Source organism: Amia ocellicauda, chromosome 13 (genome assembly GCF_036373705.1).
Source record: "Amia ocellicauda isolate fAmiCal2 chromosome 13, fAmiCal2.hap1, whole genome shotgun sequence".
Lineage (NCBI taxonomy): Eukaryota > Metazoa > Chordata > Actinopteri > Amiiformes > Amiidae > Amia > Amia ocellicauda.
In genome coordinates, this window is record NC_089862.1 from 29,242,245 (window position 1) to 29,260,742 (window position 18,498).

At 40.5% G+C, this 18,498-nt stretch overlaps 2 protein-coding genes across 11 annotated transcripts in view; one reads left to right on the forward strand and one right to left on the reverse strand.

Moving 5' to 3' along the window:
- Nucleotides 1–3,668, forward strand: part of LOC136766734 (amyloid beta precursor protein binding family B member 2) — a 129,336-nt gene extending 125,668 nt beyond the window's left edge. For all 9 annotated transcript variants that reach the window (XM_066720492.1, XM_066720497.1, XM_066720494.1 and 6 more), the window contains one exon: nt 765–3,668. In XM_066720492.1, coding sequence (XP_066576589.1) covers nt 765–935 — 171 coding nt within the window. In that variant the 3' untranslated portion in view covers nt 936–3,668. The remainder of the gene's footprint in view (nt 1–764) is intronic.
- Nucleotides 3,669–8,013: 4,345 nt separating this feature from the next.
- Nucleotides 8,014–18,498, reverse strand: part of LOC136766735 (putative methyltransferase NSUN7) — a 49,298-nt gene continuing 38,813 nt past the window's right edge. For both annotated transcript variants that reach the window (XM_066720501.1, XM_066720502.1), the window contains exons 11-12: nt 17,343–17,457; nt 8,014–10,653 (exon numbers count right to left, since the gene is read on the reverse strand). In XM_066720501.1, the coding sequence (XP_066576598.1) occupies nt 9,940–10,653; nt 17,343–17,457 (829 nt within the window). In that variant the 3' untranslated portion in view covers nt 8,014–9,939. The remainder of the gene's footprint in view (nt 10,654–17,342; nt 17,458–18,498) is intronic.

Genomic DNA, 18,498 nt, shown 5'->3' on the forward strand with positions numbered 1-18,498 from the left:
TCAATGCTCCCAGTGGTGCAGTCCGCATAACAGGCCCTGGCAGCGCTTCAGAGACCACCAGTCCTTTGTGACCGTTCTATCACAGGACTTTTATGCCTGCACAAACAAACCAGAATATCATCGCATCACCCATCGAAATCCGAGTGCTGTTCCGTCGGCTAGGCGGTGTATCCGTCTATACCGGCCGCGAGGGTGGCCGGGGTGAAGTGCAGTGCTGGTGTTCGGATGAATCGCAGACGTGACCGGCCAGGCCTGCTGAAGTGTTTGTGTTAGTGCACCCCCCACCCCCAGTGGGTTCCATAGCAGTGAAAGCCATACTGTGCCACATCTATTATTCAGGCTGTGCCCAACAATTCTCTCAGTTACTGGTGTTGTAGTCTAAAGTAACCTCTTTCTCACAAATCTAACAGTGCCCATTTAGACTATACATCGAAATATGTGTATTGTGTACCGAGTCAGGGAGTCCGAGAAGCAGCCCTAGATACTACATCCCTTTGAAGTTCTGAGCTTCTTTTAATCCTGAAAACAAAGGCTGATTAGCCGAATCTGAATAATGGGCTCTCAAGCGGCAGGACCCACCTGCATCCTGCTGGGAAGAGCCTGTGCAGAAGCAGCAGCTGCAATTCCCTCTCCAGCCCACCCTCCCGTCCCCTGCTGCTGTGACAAGTCACCTGCTCTTGTGTCCGCGCAGTTACAGATGCTCAGCGTTGTTCTCTTCTCTTGTTTGTCTGTGTCTGTGTCTGTGTGTGTGTGTGTTGTTGCAGTTGCGGTACCAGAAGTGTTTAGTGGCCCGACCTCCCTCACAGAAAGCCTGCTCTGCCTCCCCCCCCTCGGACTCTGTAACCAGGAGGGTGACGACGAGCGTGAAACGAGGAGTGCTATCCCTCATTGACACTTTGAAACAGAAGAGGCCCGTACCGGAGCTGCCCCAATAGTCGATGTGCATACGGCGCAGCTGGGAAAGTGCATCGCCCGGGTGCTCAGTGCGCCAGTGTGTGAGGATACTTCATAGAACCACAGGAACACGCTGACATTCAGCATTGCTCTCCTCCGCTGCGGACTCTCCGTCTCCAGTGCTTTATCCTGTTATGTGTACAACAAGCATGTTCTAACATTCTAGCCTTCATGATGTGATGTGAAGAGACGCATGATTTAAGGTCTTTCTTTTGATTCTGTTGTTTGTTTTGTTTCGCTTTGCTGTTTGAAAAAGTAACAGCCAGTCCCTTTTTTGGATTTTTTTTTGTTCTTCTCGTGAGCTTTACGGACTGAGTGTCTTCCAGATGTGGGGCGCTCATGCCATATCCCCCCCCGCCGTTCTGAAATAGCCTTCCATTGAGAGCACTTTTTCTTCTGTCACCTACACTGAAGTAGATAGGGAATGATGAATCAAGGTAGTTTCTGAGACCATTGCTGCTCACTTCTGGCTCCTCTCAACATTTTTTCAGTACCGTACCTATTTGCCTCCAAAAAAAACAATTTCAGTAAATCAATGTCAGTATAAATCAGCAGACTAGCATTCTGTCGGTCCTCAGTGTCTGTCCTGCTACAGGTGGATGTCGTGTCTTTAAATATCGCTCGTCCTGTGACCAAAAGTGGTGCTTTGATAACTGCTGGTGTTTTTTGCAGCAGGTGGCCTTCAGTTAGACAGAAGACAGTGGAGCTGGTTGCACAAGGTCTCGGTTGGCTAATGTGCTTAAATTCCATAGATCATGTGCACCACACTGATCTACAACTACCTGCATTCAGTTTATGTGAAGATTGATCTCCGTTTGCTGGAAATCCTGTGGGACGGGTCGTAAATTAAGTCATCTCTTCTTTTTATCCCACCTGGTTGATATAAACTCCATGATCTTCATTGGTCGAGGTCTGTACGGTGCTTTCGTGTCTCCCATCTTAAAAATCATACGAGCCACTTTCTAATATACCTCTGTGTCTTCATTTTTCCTGGGGTGGGGGGGTTGTTGTCTCGTGCAGCTCTTCCATGCAGCATCACCGTGACGCTTGGCACTCCACACGTGATGGTTAAGGCTTGACTCCATAATAACACGTCGGATTTGAAGTGCAGCCGTGAAAATGGTTGTCGTCACCTTATTAATATTACTTGAACTTCTAGTGCATATCTGGACACTCGCTCCCGCTCACCGCAGTGTGTGCACTCCCTCTGTTGAACCAGCAATGAAACAAAATGTTTTTTTTTTCTTTTCCCAAAGGAAGCTGAAAGGTTTGAAACAATGTGAATAGGTTCTGTGTATAAAAACTGTTTTGCATACATATAATCACACTTTATAAGCTGTTTATTTTGCGTTGTTTTTTGTTTTTCTTCTTCTACTTAAAAGCCTTGAAACATCTTTGTCAAACACTTTATTCTGTCATGGCCAAAGTGTAATGTTTAGATGTCCGTGTTGTAGATAAACAGAAAGAAAAAAAAAAAAGAAAAAAAATGTCTATGATTTTATTTACTGTGGTTAGGCCAATTAGTTGTAGTAAGACTAGCGTTAACCAAGCATTATCTATGCATTCTTTATATCTAGCGGTTCTCAAAGCAGACAGCCATGTCACTTTGCCTTGCATGTCCCGTGACAATTACAAAAAAAATTAAGAGAAATATTTTTTATTTTATTTATTCTATTTTATATTGAAGTATACCAGTTTTATTATGTTTGGAGGTATTACGTTGACTGTATGCTCTATCTCTCTCACAATGTAGCCAGCACTAAATTAATCAATGTTCAAACTGTATTAGTCCAGCTGTAATGCAGATAAAGGATCATTTACATATAACTGAACCAGAGTGGGCCAAAGCTTTTTTTGCAGTGTAGGAAAAGGGAACTGTGGCATTTGTTTGTGCTCCTCCAAATGCAAAACATGATCTGGGGATTCGAATGTCCTCCTCGGACAGGCGTCGGGCCCGTAGGATCCTTGTGTTCACTAGATCACAGCGGTTTGTTCAACTGGTACCGAAGACGGACTTTCCCTGGTGATTATTGGGTCACCGTAAGAGTGGGGGTTAAAAACAACACGACAAACACAATGTGAATTCAGCCCAAGAACATCCAACAGTGGGTGTGCATGTTTGAGCGCATATGAATGTGGTAACTAATTCAGTAATTCTGCCACAGTACAGGTCTTTTAGGGTTTTGTGGGGTAGGTAAGAAAACAAATGCTGGGATTAAGCTTCCAGAAAGTAATTTTCAGCATGACTGCCATCATTTTGATAGTACCTTTGACTGGCACGGCTTTCAGGTTCTTGTTAGAAGCAAACAAATATATATAATAAAAAATAAAAAGAGAAGCAAACCATCCCTACCCTCATTTTGTGAAGCCATGAATAACACAAAGACCTTTCAATAAGTTGTGCAACTCAAACTGTTGTGATTAACAAGCATATCACAAAATGTGAACCAAGTACATTTACAGTCCTGCACTCCGGTGGGAATTGTCATATTTTTTCTTGTGTGTATTTGGCTCCGGCCAAAACGTGCTCTTGGATAAAGTAGTAGCAGTTAAGTGCTCAAATAATAATAATGATTAAATAAAAGAAAAGCCTGCTAGAGTTTTATGCAGCTGATTTACAGTAAAAAATAAAAGTTGGTTTCTTCTGCTGTTCACTAATTTTACACCATATAAATGTAATCTGTTGTGAGAATAAACTGCATATTAAAATACAACATTGTCCCAGATGGTTCTTTCACTTGCAAGTGGATTGTATGTATTTGTTTTTATTTTAAGCTGCACTCATACTTTGAAATAAGTAAAATCGAACGTTGTTTCACTGCCTGTAATAAGAATGAGGTCATGCGCAGCGATTTACCTTCTCCAAAGTCATTTTTGAGCAGTTCTCTGGAACAAATAAAACGTTTCCTGAATATAAACGGAGGGAGAGTAATTCTGCAGGCTAGTGAAGTCCTCAGATCACTTGATATAGCCCTGAATCACCTCATCATTGCAAGACTGCCCGGGGCAAGGCTGGGTGTATCCCCATATGGCCTTTCAACATGACAGCGCTCCCTGCTGAACCCCACACAATTCCCAGCACTGGCCTGAGCCGCAGACACCTCCCTGCCATGATCGTCTGCACAGAGACACCACCCCGGCCCCCGCAGAAACCTGTGGGGTCACCTACTGACAGCCTAGCGATGCAGAACAACTGACATCCTCAGTGGAAGCTGACTAGAGCCGTCCCAGGCCAGCTGTGCTACACTACAGAACTTCAACAACAAGCCAATCGGGGAATGTGACCAGACCTCATTAAGGACAGTGAAGACGTTGGCTGTGACAGACCAAGGCTTCCCAGACAGCCTCGCTCTTCCACCCGTTGTTCTGCCGTGGGCGGCAATGACCTCTGTGCTGTGATTATGTGAGGAGTTGGACTAATATAACTCCTCTGTCAGGCCTCTAAATATTTTAGCATTTGCTACACTTTAAATCAAATGCATTTTTTTTTTAATCTCCTGAAAAAGACCTTGGGGAAAAAAAGGTGTCCTCTTGAGCAAATAATTAGATTAAGTAATCATGTTGCAGTGAAAAACCTTGAGCAGCAGAACAGCTGGAGATTTACAATTCTCATAAAAGATACCAAGATGGGGCAATGTTCAGGTATATGTTTACCAGGGGAGTGCGTAGATTTAAGCACTGTTAATGAATTGGACGCCGAATCGTGGCACACATTATTGCAATACTTCCCACCTCACACAACAGATTCCAACGCCACGAGTCCTGCACTTGCCCATCTTTTATACCCCCCCCATTTCAGGGCCTTTAATTTTGCATAGTTGAGTCGACTCAAGCACCCTGAAGGGAATTCAGTGATGAAATCATATAAACGTGTCCATATTATTCAACATTGTAAATATTAATACAGCTGTACATTTTTAAACAAAGGGGTCCATCAGCACAAATGGTGAAAGCCTGTTAGTACAGAGATTGCGACGTGCTACAAAAAATGAAAGGAAACTAAGATGTATCCTGAATAAATTACGAAGTGAAGCAAATAGCAAAGGCTTCCCTGGCTTGTTTGCACTAACTGTAGACCCAACCGAAATCATGTTTTTTTTTTCTTGGAGCCGCTGCCACAACTATAAACACATTTTACTGTTGACAGACCCGAGGGTGCACGACTGAAACTCCTTACTGCAGACGAACTCTCTATTTGGATCAAGCTTTAGCAGGGAATGAAACCACAAAAGCGCTTTAACGCAAGGTGTATTGAGATAATGCACTTCTGATGTTGAACATATGGAGATTCTGTATAATCCTACCATTTCAAAAGAAAATGCAGGCCTCGCTCAAGATTCACTTGCGGAGGATGTCAATGTGTTTGTGCCACACTTGCAAACCAGGCCACCCTTGTGTCGCCGGCTCTGGCTCCCTGTAAATGTTAACAGTCTTGTGGGGATTTAGATCAGTATATTCTCATGGCAACATTTCACACTACTGTAGCAATCACATTAAGAAGGGTTTTATTAGCTGTAAAAGAGCTCTATTTTAAAACACACATGGTCTGTGCCACCATCGAGAAACGTGATGCAGACATTCACAGTACAGACACACTGACAATGAAGAGACGAAGGCCACACACAGGTGAACGGGAATCCCCAGCTCAAGTTCGATGGCAGACAAAATGTGTCTACGTGCTATATGGGTAAATATACATGTAAGTATTTCCTAATACAGTGGCTAGTAGAAAATGTCAATTTTTGGTATAATCTTTGGTTGTGGCAAATGTACATTCTGCAGTCCATCTGATTTGTCTTGCTTAGGAGTTTTGTATACGTTCCCAGATACGCAAGGTTAGCTCAGGCAAGTAAACTGTGCTCAGTACCTAAGTATGCGTTTCCCATCTAATGCAGTGCTAATGTCGTGTAAACACAGTGTTTGCTGTTAATAGGTGTTTTCACACTGCATTATCTTTCATACCGGAGGCGCAGGCCGCTCTCTCTGTAGTGCAGTTCTGGCTGTTAAAAGAGAGCTGCCGAGGAGGCCATAGACCGGCTGACTTTCCCTCCCCTGACCCGGAGGAATTGTGAAGCTAATGAAGCATTGTTGTGCATCCAAGCCACTCCTGGAATACCAGCATGGCCTGGACTCTGAACAGCCTTCAATTTCATCTGAAGTAGTTATTGCTTAATCCCTGCTGTGTAAAAAATTGGATTCAAGGCCATTTCTTAAAAAATTTAATAAACCGATTGACAGAGTATTATTAAGCGTCCCTGGTTTCCTATATTGTCTGATTCTTAACCCTTTCTGGCGTTTGCTCATTTCTGCATGGATCTGTGCTGTGCCTCAGTAATGACAGCCAGCAGTGGAAACGGTGAGGCCGCAGCACCATAATTGCCAAAATGAACTGGAAATGTGCAGGTTTGGAAAAAAAAAGTCTGGAGAGTAGCGGGATGTTTTGGAGAATAGTGGTGAATGCAAAAAGTCTAGCCCTGCTCTTTGCCGGCGTCATTTTCTTATTGCAGTTATCCAGGTCGTGACGGCTTCATGTCATGTGTTTGAGGATCTGTGATTTTACTTATTTTATGGTATAAAGTATAATTATGTGTATAGGCACATGTCAGTAGTTTTAAATTGGATTAATTACACCTGACTTCAAAAAACTTCCAATTGTTTATTCTCTTTGATATAGTGATATTTCACTTTGTGTGGTGAATGAATTATTAATGATGGTTTACACAGAGTCCTTAAATGATTTTGTAATGGTGTGCATTTTAGTTGCATAAAATATATGATACGATAATTGTGTTTATTGGTTTGATGCTTCAGTGGGTTTCTTTTCTTAAAGGTTTTTTGCTCATTTGTGTGGAACTGTGCAAATAATTGAATTATTGGGGGTTTAACACTCTAATTGCTCTACAGCTGTACCTGATTGTATTTATATAAGAGGGCTGACAGCAGTCAGGGTAGGCCAGGATAGGCACCAGCGCCTCACGGAGCTGGGAGAAGGCAGCGGCACAATCCTGTCCCCAGTCAAAGAGCCACCCCTTCTCTGTAGGGAGATGCAGGGAATGGGGAAACTGACACTAGCAGGAATCGAGCCCCAGGAAGCTTCTGAATTCAGTCCCACTCCCAGAGGTCGGCCAACCCCACATGGCGGTCATCTTGACTGGGTCCATGGCCACGCCGACCCGGCTGACAATGTACCCCAGGAAAGCAACCTGTCTCCAGAGCAATTCACACTTCCTGGGGTTGAGATGACGTCTGGCGGCTCAGATGCATGCAGTCGAGTAGGGAGCGTGCACTAGCAGGGCACAGGAGCTTGCGCAGGGTCCATTAGGCACTGAAACGTGGCAGGGGCATTGCAGAGCTGGAAGGCATCACAGTGAATTGCCATAGCCCCTGCCCTGTCAAGAGCACATGTGTTTGCTATACTAACTTGAATCCATTATGTGAGAATCTACCTAATAGTAGTGTTGTCTCACATGCTTGACTGTTTTCTTTAAGTTTGCCCAAAGAACATCAATAAATATGAGAACCGTTTAATTCCTTCCTTGGATTTACTGGACTTTACTGGATACTTTAAATAGTTGGAAAGTGTCACTGCAGGATAGTGATAAGCTTTATCCACGATGATGTATATGTGCATGTTCCTGCGGTTGCTGTTGTATAATTGATGTGATTTGGGTTGTAACACTCTCTTCTTGGATTATTTCCTCTTCCTCTGGTGGTTCTCAGTGTGTGGTGTCTGATCATTACATCTGGCTGTCGAGATTGAGGAATGGCTGGTGTACATGCTACGCATATGGCTGCATGGCTCGGGCCTGAGAGAAGTGCAATGTCCATCTCTGTGTCACGGAGAAGAGGGAACGCTTTTCAAAATTCCATCTGTGGGGCATGCAGTGACTCGGTCTAAATCTAAATCTAAAAGCCCCAACCCCCCACCCAAAACCAAAACCATAACCATAACCATACAAACCCTCAAGCGTACCCTGTGCAGTCCACATGGCTCAGGGTTAATCAGTATTATCTTCATAGTTAAACTATTAGACCACATAAAAATCTATGAAAGACAACAGAGTTCAGCATTATTTATTTATTAATTCAGTCATTCAGTCATTCATAGGTGGATTTGTTCAAAATTGTAAGATGATGTGAGATTGACTGGTAATTAAAAACAAAATGTGTGTCGTGTTCATGCCTGGACAAATCTTATCCAAACCCAGAGGCTTGCTGTTGCAGACAAAAAAGCTGTCTTGCTGTGGAATTGTAGATAAAACATTCAAAAGGGTCAGATTTTATAAATGTTTAACATTTACTGTGTATTGTGTAATTTTACCTCCTAGGCATCGGAGTCTCACATTGTTAAGAATCAATGACTAAGGAGGCACTTTCTTCTTCATTCCTTCAGTGTTTTATTGATCTTGTCTGTCTTTAATGTTATTATGGGTAAATGTGATAAGAACGCAGGTAATTGCACTGCGAGGCTCTTGTAATTGTGTTCCTTTGATAAGGAATCTTGATGATAAAACCACAACACCAATAAAACCTGAGCCCTAAAGAGCAGTCAGCTTCTGTTTTAATGTCTTATGCAATAATTTCTTCATTAAAAATAATTAAAATGGTTTTATTTTAATTTGAAAGTCCATTTATAAGGTCACTCTTCCTTAATGATAAAAGATAATCTTGATAAATTGAAAAAATCAATACAAAAAAATCTGTTGATACTCTGCTGGACAGAAAAGTTATTCTCCTCACTGCCATTTTGATGACTCTCTATAACCAATCCATAGCTTTAGAATCACATTCATTTCTTATGGATTGCTAACACTGAAACAGTCCAATTTCTCACTGCCAAAGATAAAATGGTATTGAGAGATGTTCAGAAACAGTAGAAATGTGGGTCTGATGCTGTATTTTGAGCTCCCAGAAACACGGGCAGAACCTGACAAAGCATGGCACGGCTGAAGGGACAGGCTAATCTCACAGCTTTTATCATAAGGGCTGCAGCTGCTCCAACTAGCAGCATTTCAAATGACACATTTTTGTAATTCCCAAGAAGTGGGCTGTCAAAGCTTCAGAGGCACACAACGCGGTTTCCAGCCCCCCAGGTTTGTCCTAGAGTCCCCAGGAATTAAGAGATTTATCTTCAGGACACTGCTGGGCACAACCCAGGACACGAATCATCTGAAGGAGTAATCTAAGTATCTGTCGAACAGTTATGTAGATTTATCTTGTGCTTAGTAGTTTTGGACATAGGTGTATGAAATGTTAAAGTTACTTTTAATTCTACTTTCTAACAGTCTTATTGGGGTTAAGTACGGTTCCAATTAAAATGATGTGCTGGTGGGATGAGCTAGACTGTAAAATGCATCTTCTCAATTTATACCTCCTGTAAAAATGCCTTTAAACATTCCTGACAACTAACCGGAGGCTGACATGACTGATTAATAACAATAAACAGTAACATAAAGATAGGTATGATATCTACCCTAATCTTCCAAAAACAACAAAGGAAATGTAATGGTTTTCTACCCTCTGTCTCCCACACATTTAGCCCTGTGAGGACAGCCTTTCTTTCAGAACCTCGGTAAGGAAAATGTACCTGTTTTTGCAAATGTATTTTCCTGGCACAAACCCCTACAAAAAAATCCACTGCCACAAAAATAAAATCCATAGATCTTATTTAGCTTAGCTGATTTAGCATTTTAATCTGTGAAATCTGAAATACTGAATATTTTGGCAATTTTACAAACTGTTCCAGAACAGTGTGAAATTAAATAATGCACATACATTAGTATGATGTCAATTGGCCACTGCCTAAAGCGGGTGCAGACCGTTTTATAGAAATTCAACCATTTGAGTTCAAAAACGGGAAGAAAAAACAGGATTTAAATGAGAAGCTTTGTTTTCTTGGAGTGAAACAGAAAAATAGGAGACATAAATAGACCAAGAGAAATTAAATAATGCATGGCACTCTGCAGGACTGTAGACCTGCGAGATTCACAGCCACGGTCGCGGGTGCCACACCACGGCTGTAGGGAGCGTCTCTCTAAATCTGCTGACCCTGGCGGTGGATGGAGTGAGAGAGTATTGGGTGACTCTGGCTCCCTTCCAGAGAAAGCCGGAGAGATGCGGGGGGGGCCTGCTCTTGTTCATGAGGGGGCTGAAGCTGGGAAACATGACTGGGGGGAACACCAGCTCCACTGGCTTCAGCACAGACATCTTCTCCTGCAGTCTTGGTTTTGGGGGACAGATGCGCTGCTCATAAAAACGGCTTGTGGGGGAGAATTTAGGCAGGCTCTTCTTCATGCTATTAGAGACAGAACTGGAGACCGTGGACTTGGGGGTCTGCTTGCTCTTACTCATCTCGCGGTACCAGGAGGAACTGCTCACCGTGGCCTTCGTCATGGACTTTGCTGTGGTCTTCTCCGTGGCCCCCGGCGTGGCCTTCACCATGCCCTTCTCTGTGGTCTTCAGCGTGGGGTTTGCGGAGGCCTTCTCTGTGACGTCCACAGCAGCACTCTCTCCGCTCTCTCTTGTGAGAAACTCTGCGATGCGGGCCTGGGTCTCGTTGACTGGCGTGACCGGCTGCACTGCCACTTTGGGCCGCCTCTTCTCCTTCTTTGTGTGCTTCTCTGATCCAATGCCTTCCAGCAGCCCCTTCGCTGCAGCACGAGCCAGCACATCCTTCGATGCAACTGTCCCAGAGGGGGCCTGTTAATTAAGAAAGGATCGTTCATTAAAAGTCCATCCACACCGCGCTCTCATAAAAGCTGTAGTATGATCCTTTGGCAGAACTATAATTTGTGCTTGTGTGGCTAGAGCTTATGGGGGGATGTGGGGAGCAGTAACATTTTCTGGATAGCGAAGCAGCAAGAGGAACACACCACAAGAGAATGCAAGCTAACAAGTTGACTATCACCCAGTTGTCATTCACACCTGCACTTGCTTGCAGATGATTAGGAACACTGTTATTTTACACAAGATACAAAACAATGCCTGTTCTTTCCATTCTCCATTCCTCTCCATTGAACTCTTTGATTGTCATCCATAAGTGTCAGAAGAGAAAAAAGCTAGCATTTTCAGTTGCTGACTCTACTCTAGAAGACCATCCAGTTGAGCCTACACATATAAGGTTTAAATACATCTATATTTTTCATTTCTGTGGATTTGGTTGAAGCTGTAAAAAATCATGAGGAAATTTAAGTTTTTAACTGGAACCGTTTCAAGGAAATGAGGCTCATAGTACATTCATAGTACACCCTCACAAAGAATGCGAAATCCAGCTACATTTTTAAAAATCCTGTAACAAAAGTGAATTTGAGCGCGTTTACTTTCATTTGTCAAGTGAGTTAAGATGACAGGAAATGCTGACAACGTCTACTACGAGTATAGAAGAGAGTAGATCACCAATATCCAAAAAAAGGCTCTGGGGTCCAATGAATCGTGGAGCACGCCTTCTAAATCTGAACCTGAGGGGTAGTAAAAGAAGCATCTGTGCCCGAGTCTGGCCAGGACTGTATTATGATGTAGAAAATTAGAAATCTGAGATATTTCGTTTCAATACATAGCCCTTGTATAATAGATTCACTCAACATGCATGTCTAAATCAAGCAGAACTGACTCAGTGCTGGATGACATGCTTATGTCAGTCACTGTGTTTGAAAAAGAAACGTGTAGAGGTTGGATTTACTCAGAAGCAGAACATGCAGAGGACAGGTCTTTTTTCATTTTTTTTTTTTTTTTGCCGTTAGCTATTGATGTCAGGAGCCTAAGAGAGCGACTCGCTTTGAAGGAGGATTACTGAAACACTACTCCTCTCAAATTTATTTAGCATGAAATACAAAGGTCTGTACACGTTATGACTAAAAGCACCCTATTTTTATGCAGTTTTGAGTGAATTTTCTAGGAGGTTGATTGTGCAACCCCAGAAGGCAACTACCTACCTAGAGTGTTAATTTAAAAGCCAAATCAATGAGATGCTGTAAAGGGCAATGGTGATTTGATAGCCATAATCCCTGAGAGGCAATCCAGCAATTCACAGGAGGCTAAACACAGAGTCACTGGTACAAGAACTGATTGTTCTTTTCCATTTCAACCTGCAAATTAAGTAAACACATAGTTTTTGAATTAGCTGATTTGTTAAATAAATGCTTGGAAAAACAAGTACAACTGACAATTGTAGGCATTAAGTTTGACTTCCTATGACTACAGGGTGCAATTATTTATAACCATTTTAAATTAACCCAAATTAAAATGGCCTGTCAGTATAGTTTTAAAATGTGGAACGTTTGTTAGTTTGTTAGGAGACAGCTGTAAAGTGTGAGTAATCATTAAGAAGTTAATTGATTACTATGGGATTAATGAAATAATGGCAAGTGAATATTTGAGTATGTACTTATTGTTCTTTTTTCTCAAGAGGAGAAATAGCACCTACCACTTTGCCTATTAAAGTGTGTTTTGCAATCCCCGCTGGAGTGAAGCAGCTCAGTTGTGCATCGAACAGCTATTATCTGCTACAGCACATAAAAATGAGCTTCAAATTGCAACTTTTTACGAACTAAATAATTTAAAAACAATGAAATTGGAATGGGCTTGTTACTGTGGAGCAGCAGCTTTAACAAGATATTATTTAAGGTTAATCCGCTGACGATAATGTTCAGAGACACAGCGGTGAATTATTCAGCATTTCTCCCCAGCTGCGCCATTCGCTTAGAACGGCCAGATGCGTTATAAAATGGTGTGCCTTAGGCCAACAGAAACACAGCCAACTGATGGTATTCAAGACAAGAAAAATGGTATTGCATACATCAGTTTTATCCTGAAAAAATATTTTATTATCCATTTAGAGACCATTTATTATATTCCTAAAATTAGGCATTAGCATTCATGTGCAGTTTCAGTAGCATATAGATGATGATGTCCTGTTGTCGGATTGTCCTTTTTGTTTTTAGGGATATTACATTTTATATAACATTATCTGCATTTACAACTGATATGAAGCATTTTTAATATTGCAACAATAATGTGAGTTATTTCCCACTTGGCATGGGATAATATATTTATTGTTGTACAAAATCAAAATAACGTAATTTTCACTAAATATGGAGTCAAATTTGTGTTTACAGAGTATAGACATAGAAAATATAATTTGAAATAAAGAATAACGGGAAGCAGTAAAAAAAAAAAAGGTTATTTCCCCTTGAGAGAGATGCATTACTTTAACTGGAATTGCCGAGATCTGCTTCCTTTGTAATACAAGAGCAGAACAGGACAATTTTCTCACAGCCCCCATTATAAGTATCAGTCTTCTGCATGATCGTCTGCTTCAGGCCCTGCATGAGGCACAAGGCTACCAGATATGGCTATTTTTGTGTTTGCTCCATTAACTTCCTGCTTATTTCCCAGCTGAAGCCAAGGCTGCTTGTTTTGAGGTACAAGGGCTCTGTAACTAATGCTTTATCCACTTCTCAGGTTAAATAAATATATATTTATATATCAGCATTAGTGTTCAGTTGGTGTTTCTGCTTTCATTAATGCTTGCTGTGCTGATTAACAATGCCAAAACAAAGGTGAAAATTTCACAAAGCTATAAACTGTAAGCAGGTTAATCTATCTCCATAAAGCTCACATCCTCTGGTGCAGGTATACACAGGTTACAAACAAAATAACTGGGACTTCCCTATAACAGGGCAGATGGTCAAACTAGTGCCCTCCTCAAAGGTATAGGAGTGATTTGAAAATGGAAATAAGGGATACGAAAAGACTGAGGGTTTAATGATTTCAGTTAAATCATTAGAGCTCAGACCGCGATGGGAAACTGTAAGATCTTGCAGGTCTCAGGGGCTAAAGGTCTGGACCTCTACTCTGCAGTTTGTGAAAGCCCTTCGTTGGCATTTAAATGTAACAATTTAAAAACCCTCCCGCCAACAGCCCATCCTTCAAAAACGAGCTCCTTATGCATGGTGCATAAATTATTCACCCTTGCAGGAGGACACCAGATTAAATGATGAGTCTTTAACCTTTAAAAGCCCCTTCTACTCCGTCTCAGGGGAAGAGAGGACAGGGGTGGAAGGGGCTCTATTCAAGAGGAAGCTGTCCCTTTGAAATCACTGAGCGATTATTGTTAGATTACTAATGTCAGCCATTCTTTAACTTTTAACATACTGAATACATGGAGCAGAACTAGAAACTTTTTTCTACTCTTTAAAAAGAGCGATTATAATCAAGAGGAGGTTCCTCAGTGATTACATATTTTAGTCATGATGCTACAAAGTTATATTTTATAGAAAGGGGCAATCTAATCTGACCCTTTAAAAGCCTTGGCTTGAAAAAGGAAAGAAATAAAGAAAGGAAGAATAATCATATTTGTAGCAGCAGCACCAGCATAATAATTTGTGCTCATTAATATTTCATTATACATGAAGATGAATGCTAAAATGCTGCTTCTTTTAAGTGTGTTTGTTTATTTATCTGTTCAATGTGGCACTGATTTAATATGATTTGCAGTAACACCCAGGCCTGAGGGACTCTCTGCAGTAGAGATTTGTCCATAATGGGTGTGTGCTGACACCCTGCACACTCAGCAGTGGTCACAGCACAGCCCTCCTCTGGCCACACCGCACACGTCTATATGGGACCTGACAGGCAAGAAGTGTGCTGCTTCTTTCTACTGCAGTCTGTGAGTTAACTCTCTATACTCAGCATCGATATACTGTCAAACTTCACAAATGATCGATAGATTCTGTGGAAAAGTATTGCTTGTGATGATATTGTGATCAAACTAAAATGGTTGTTTTGATTGAAAAAAAATTAATAATAAATAAATATGGAATATTGAATCCTGAAATTTCCCATAAATAACATTTATACTCAATTTGACAGCCTTGTGGTCACTTGGACTATTAATGCAAGATTTTCTGCATCATCAGGAATAAAAACAAATGTTTGCATTAATAATGTTTAATGTAATTGACTAGAAATGTTTGCAAGAAATTGTCAAGTGATGGTATATCTCCAGAAACTGATCTCTAAATTACTTTATAAAAAAAAGCCTGTAAGATGAAGATGCACATTCGGCAGGCAGGTGCAACATCTGTTCAGGATTGGAGTCTAATCCCTAATTGATTTATTGCTATATAAGCAAATAACTTAGAATGTAGTGTCTCCATTGGGTGAGCAATTGATCAATTAAGTGCACACATGAGAGACATAAACCATGACTCAGCAGACAGCATTTTAGGTATGAAGGCCTAATGAAGATAAAGGAACTATCCTCTGAATGGAGAATTCTGTTCATTTGCCTCCAGATGTATTCATACTCTTGAAAAATTATAACTGAAAGTTGATTTTGCACAGAAAATTAGGTGTACGTGTAGTATTTCCTGACAAAGTTAACTTGTAGCCTATGTTTTATGAATATTGTATACAGCCATAGCATGAAAAAAGAACGAGTAAATCCACTCATCCATATGCAGAACATTTTGAAAATAAAAGACACACGTAATCTAGCTCTACTGTTCAGTAATCTGGTCGTTCCACTGGGGAGAAAATTAGAAAAGCTGGAGAATTTTCGAAATATCTGAGAAGGAAACAGTCATAAGAGGTGACCATCCCAGTTCACAGCTTCTTGAATCCCATTCTTTGTCTGATTGAGAGACCAAAACAAATCTATGTTCTGTATGTGTTATTCTCAATCTCCAGAACAATCCCGGAAATACAGATTGTTAGGCTGGGAATAATTCTAAACATCATAAAGATTCGTATTTTTTTAACCATTTAATTTTGGTCTACAACGACTGAATATTCAACTCCATTTTCTTTGCTAGCTCAGCTTTCATCTATACTACTTGGTTATTAATGCATCTGGAGGCAACTTAACAAACTTATCTATGTTTGTAAAGCAGGATGACAATCATCACGGCACATTGTATAAATGTATTGCAAATGAAAGGTCTAAAACCATTAAAAAAAAAAAAAAAAAAACTTGTATGAACAGACCTGCAATATGATAAAATGGAGGCACACAAGAGTGGGACACATTAAAATATATATATGGAGCAGTTGCATGATGATTCTGCATTAATGTTAGGGCTCACAAAAATCATGTCCAAAGATTGTATCAGTTACGAAAGACTTTGGTGGTATTCGTGCAATCTTTTTAAATTACATTTTCATATGTAGGATGGATTACCTATGGATGACTTCAAATCTGTCTAATCCCTGGTTTCTCTGACACATTTCGAGAGAAACAGTCTGACGCCAATTTGCAGCTGAGTTTGCATCAGAACTCATTAAAACTGTCAAGCGATCCACAAGAAGCATTGGAGATTTCCTCTGAGCGTTCAAAGTGTCTTCTGATTTAAAAAACACGTGTTGCAGACACTGGGTGATTTGCTTATTGAAAATGGATGGATGGCTGGATATTTTTCAGAGACTGAAATTACAAGAGTTTGGGGTTTTTCTTTATATTAATTCCACTAGTTGGAATTAAATCTCTCATAAACCTCTTGCAGTCCAACATCTCATTCATCTTTTCCTTCTGAAATTTGTATTTGATAGAGCATAGAAAGCACATCTTCCTTGAACTCATCATGGGGAACTAGATTATTACATGTGACTGCAATCTGTAGAAGGCAGTAAGTAATCATGGAACCATGAAAACCACAGGTGCTGAAGAGGTATACATTGTTCCATGAGCTCCCTAGGGCACAGGGCTGTAGTTACTAGCAACTCACTCTTTTACATCTTTAAATTCCATTTTAATTTAATCCTACCTGGGTGACAACTATTGTTTAGGCACACTTTAGAAACCACCATCTTAGGTAACGGTATTACAAATCGCATACCTGCAAGGCCATTGCTTTATTCTCTGATGAACTAATTTGATTAAACATGAAGCTTCCCTAGTTTGCAATATAAACACATTATTTTTCTCCACAGAGATTCCAGAGCCATTGTGTCAAGAGCGCAGGAAACCGGATGGCTTGTCCTTAGTAACTGGTTAGTCATGGTAACAGCATCAAGACCACAATTCACCATTTGCAACCTCCCTAAGACTACATTTGTGTGCGCTGTTGGGAATTTATCTGCACATACTGGTTGTAGGATAAAGCAAATCCCGATGAAGATCTTGTATAGATAGAAATGTTGGTCTGAATTTGCTTTAATACATTTTTTTTGGAGTTCGATGGCATTATTTTCAAAGTGTGATAAAGCCAAATACATATTTTGGTTCATTAATGCCTACGGTCTCTATTCTCTTGTATCCCTCCCAGGACAAGCTGTATTATAAGCTGGTTTCAGCCTGTTTATGTGTATTGATCTTATTGTGAATGTGTCCTACCAGCAGTGTGTGATGAACCAATAATGACGAACACCGGGTGTGATTGGTGTCCACTCACCTCTCTTTTCAGCACTGCTAGAAAGCAGCCATTGGCCTTCTCAGATGGGTCCACTCTGAAAAACCCGTCCCTTGCGTTATTTATCTCTGACGTGCAGCACAGTGGAGGACTGAGTCTATTGGAAACGTGCAAAAAAGATTAAAATAATAAAAATACATTGTATAGAACAAATAGAGATGCACAGAATATAACTCATATCTGAAGACACTTCAATTCAGTTTTATTGAAGGCAATAAAAGCAAATGTGAAAATTATACAAAAATACCCAAGTGCCATGAAGAAGCAGAAAGAAAATTGCTACTTTTCATTTAAAAGTAATAACATCTCCCTGTCTTGCTTAAAATGCATATTCCCCTGGTTTACTAAAGGAAATCAACAATGTTAAATAAAATTGGCTTCTCAAAACATTACATTTGAATGTGATTCTTTTAAACTGGATAAGTGGGTGTGATAAAATCTTGAAAATCATCATTTTAAAATAGCCATAATAAACCCTTTTTAAACATTTTCAGAAGCACTTTCCTGCCTCATTATAATTCAAAAACTTTAAATCCATTTAAATGTAGTACAGTGTTGTCTCCTGGTTTCCCATGTATTGACCTCCAATTATACTGCCCTCCCAAAATACCATGTAGGTGACCAATCATAGCAAACTACAAGATTATTTTTGGTTGAAAAATGTTATAAAATGAAAAAAGAAAGCCTTTCTAAATGTAATCAGAGATTTGAATGCAGGCCGCGATCCCCACTAGTAGTCCGATGCTGAAAGCACAACCCTGCCTTCGCTCGGTAGTGTCTGAAACCATAGAGTCAACACTACTGCCAGCGTCACTTTCACTGTGGTAAATCATATGTTTTCAATATTCTCACCTTGTTTCCCAGTAAGTCTACAGTGTTCGCAGTGTTGATAATGTATTACCAGCACCTCAGCAGGAAATCTCAGTATGACTACATATAAAGTAGCTATAGTTTTTCTTCTTGCATTAAAAACAAACAAAAACAACGCCAACAAAATACAGATACAATAATGTTAAAAACATTATGGCAATTAGGTCAAAGAAGAGTATTTGTTTTTTTAAGATCTCAGGAGTTACTGAATTTCATAAGCTGTTAAAAGTTTCCAGATATTATACTATACAATAACTTTAAGATAAAA